A 3,819-nucleotide genomic window follows, 5' to 3' on the forward strand; every position below is an offset into this window, starting at 1 on the left:
AGAAGGAAAATCTGCATACTTACCATTTTCTTGCACTGATCAAATGGTTGTACTAAAGACCTCTACTTGGCTCCGATCCTAGAAATGTTTAGTGGTATGTTACCTCAAGGGAATTTATATCACATCTCATGGAATGCAAAAAAAAAAAAGGTTTTTAAATCTCAAAATAACTACCAACAAGGCGTTAGTCTAATGGTGTAAGACCCAGCTAGATCCCCATAATGACCAAAAGGTCAAATGTTCGATTCCTTGGAGTGACACTTGTTGAGAGGGGCAGTCACGCACCCCGAAAAGGATTAGTTCCTTACCAAAAGATAAAGGGATACCCTTAATACCACCCAAAAAATATCTTAAGATAACTAAAATTAAACATTGAATATTCAATCATCCATCAAATTCAATATTTAAGCCAAGTTCCATGCAAAACAGGGGTCCTAGACCAAAAGAACATTTGTTTCATACTTCCACAAAGGTTCAGTTTTTCTCATAATCTCCTATATCATTGTCACCACAATTTGCAAGAGTATTTTATTGTCAATACAATACAATCATCACTACTCTTTATCAGCATCAATATTTGCAGGGGTTTCACTTTTAACCGCTGGAGTTTCCGATGGACCATCTTCAGTAGGCTTCTTGGATGCATCAGCTTCAGCATCACAGGGAGTAGATTCTGATGGTTCAGCGCTGGATTGTGCTTCTCCTTCGGTTACTGGAACTGTCTTTTTCACAGTTCCAACCTTCACATACTTGCTCATGAACTTATATTCCCAGTCTTGTAAGGCATCAAGCTCAAATGCACCTAGACCAGAGATATCTCCGGTTAGATCTTTATCTTCAAAAGACATCTTTGCTAAAGCTCTGCTGGCATCCTTGCCGGCAAATAGAGCATAAGGTCCACCAGGTCCATAAAACATCCTTGTAAGAAGACACAAACGGAACATTAAAAAAATATCCATCTTTTTATTTTGGTTTGGATTAATAATTTGTTACATCAGAATTGAAGTAAAGATCAAAATAAAATGAGTTTAATATTTTTTCCAACTGCCAAAAATTTATAATGAAGATTTTTTGTTGATTTTATCATTCATCTGCAACACCATTCATTGATGTCATTAACAAAAACAATGCATGTTTAAAGCAGTTTAAGGAATCAAGTTAGGCGGTGGCTCCTTTCTGAATCGGAATCATGAATGAATTGCAATTCAAACCATTCCAAACTCATTTTTCTAAGCAGAGCCACAACAGAATCAGGCACCCAACCGGAATGGAAAAATTCCTAAATTTCCCAATATTTGTTCAGGAAACAAGGACAGAAGGGGATGCAAAGTAGGCCAAGGTTCAATCCTCCATATCGAGCAAAGTTTCATACCAAAGACTTGTGAGTCTGTGATTCTAGCTGATCTAGAGCAATTAGAACAGACCAAGTACGGGAACAAAAAATCAAATCAAGCTTCTTAAAGATTACATGTGCAATCAAAGTGAAATGAAACACCAAATTGGCATATGATGCACTACCACCTATACAAAGAATAAGATACTGTTGTTCTCCTTCCATTGTTATACCCACTTACTCCTTAAATCAAAGGCTTGGATGGCTCAAACTTCAAAGTATATTGAAATTGTATGAAAATCTTCACGCTTATAAGATACAAGAAAACTTATTTTTGGATAAAATGTGAACAATTCCAAGTCCATAACTTAATGAGTAGAGTTACCATCTGGCATAATCCCAAAATAAATTACCCCTAAAATATAACTTGCAGGTGAAACTAAATAAGCAGGCCAATTCAATATTTCCAGTCACTAGAAAAAACATTACTGTTAGAATGAGATATAATGATTGAAACATAGAATCCACCATGATCAAACTTTAGCCCATACAAAAATATGGAACATACTGATGCTACATTTCATTGAGACCTATTTCAGATGCACCAAAACTATGGCTAAAATTTAAAATGATTGGTTAGTACACGCAAACACACATAATGAGCAAGCATTAAAACAGTGATACTGTTTCAGCTAAGGATAAATTACTGCAGGCTTCTGACTAATGGTTTACATGGTTGACGATAGTAAATTTGGAATGTGGAAAATTTGAAAGCAAAAACACATTGGGTGCTTGGAGTAACAAAAATAAGATAAGGGGCAAGATAAAATAGAGGTCAATTTCACACTGGGCCATAACTTTGTTTAAAAGTCCTTTTCATCCAGCTCTCTCTATTCCACCAACTTTATCACCAATTCCACCAACCATACAATGAGGGTAGGCATAGCAGAAGTGTGGACTAGAAAGGTGGAAAATAGAGGGTTGAAAATTGACCTATGTAATTGATGGCAAGTGATAAAACAACTCTAGATAGATCCATTAATTTCAATTCTCCAAATTCCACTCAAAAATAGCATAGCCAAGTGTAATACAATAAGAAGAACATCCTCTTTTCAATATTATAATAATAATAACAACAAAGAACCACAAGGAATCAGATGTAGAAAACAAAACCAAAACACCACAAAACAGATGAAACCATGAAATACATAAAAGGTAGACAAAAAAATATTTTTCAAGAAAAGCAACCTAAAAATAAAACCCATAAGCATGGAAAAGAAAGTCAAACTCGAATAAATCCAGAAATAAAATCACTAATTCCAAAAAAAAATGGCACATAAAATAGGTGAAACACTGAAACACACTAAAAACATTTTTTTGGATAAGCAAGCCAGAATTTCCTTAAAACTCACATTCAGCAAAAACTAAGCACCCCGGAAGAAAAAAAAGCACTTTTGGTCACCAAAAGTAAAACCCAGAACCCAAAACCACAAAATTCAAAAAGGGTCAAAACCAAAAATCCAAAAAAAAAGTGATTTTTATTTTTATACTCGATACCTGCTCTGTGAAACATCATAGATCTGACCCTTGATAGCCATAAGCAAAGGCTTTTCAGAATCAGAGCCATCATAGGCCTTAAGCTCCTCCTCCGAGATCTCACCAAGCTGAACTGGTGGTTTAAGAGGCTGCACCGGTGACTCATAGCCCCTAGAACTACCATGGGCGTGTTGATCAGAGGAACCAAAGAAACTCGAAACAACGTAGTAGAAGGCAATGAGGACTGCAAGGAGGGTGAAGAAGGTTGGTACTGAAAGGCCAATGTAGGCTACTATGGCTTCCTTCAATGTCTCCAATAGTTGCAGAGCCATGGCTTCAATTCTATTGTGTGTGTGAAAGAGGGAGGATTGAGAAAAGGATGAGATTTTTATAACATCAAATAACTTTAACACTGTACTTTTCTACTTTTGCTTTAACGGGGGTTTGGTGATTGGTGTTGTAACAGTTGTCTAAAACTTAAAACGCCGATTATTGGTTATTTTTTATGGGAAACGGCCACAATTATTAGTTATTTTTTATATGGGTAACCCCAACAATTTGATTAACAATAAATATTTATTTTATTCCATCATCTTTTTATTCAAAAATTAAAAAACGTAGCATGATTTCAATAATTTTAAATATAAGTCAAATTAGTTTATTTTGTGGTTAAATTAGTCTTATTAGTTGTTGTAAAATATGGTAAAAATGATTAATTTGTTCACCATTTAAAATTTGTGATAATTATTTTGGGTTTTTCAATTTTTGAGTAACCAAACTAGTAATGTCGAAAATATGAGAGGTTGAAATGAGTATTTACTCATTAATATCGAAAAAGTAAAATCTATTAGTATTTGAGAAAAAAAGATGTATGCACTCAGAATAAATTTTTTTTACATTGTCATTATATTATCTATCATTCATTTTCAATTATCATTAACTCTTACATA

The 3,819-nt window shown here is 34.3% G+C and overlaps 1 protein-coding gene across 1 annotated transcript; it reads right to left on the bottom strand.

Moving 5' to 3' along the window:
- On the bottom strand, positions 357-3,324 carry LOC109354845 (membrane steroid-binding protein 2-like). Its single transcript, XM_019597622.1, has 2 exons — positions 2,891-3,324; positions 357-918 (listed from the first exon to the last, which is right to left on the bottom strand). Exons 1-2 carry the CDS (start codon positions 3,199-3,201, stop codon positions 555-557), a joined length of 675 nt encoding a protein of 224 aa, XP_019453167.1. The 5' UTR covers positions 3,202-3,324; the 3' UTR covers positions 357-554.

This window comes from Lupinus angustifolius, chromosome LG08 (genome assembly GCF_001865875.1).
Source record: "Lupinus angustifolius cultivar Tanjil chromosome LG08, LupAngTanjil_v1.0, whole genome shotgun sequence".
NCBI lineage: Eukaryota > Viridiplantae > Streptophyta > Magnoliopsida > Fabales > Fabaceae > Lupinus > Lupinus angustifolius.

Coding starts and splice junctions, on each gene's coding strand:
- LOC109354845 (XM_019597622.1), bottom strand. CDS start 3,201: ATGGCTCTGCAACTATTGGAGACATTGAAGGAAGCCATAGTAGCCTAC. Junction 919..2,890: donor TATGATGTTTCACAGAGCAG/GTATCGAGTATA, acceptor TCTTCTTACAAG/GATGTTTTATGGACCTGGTG.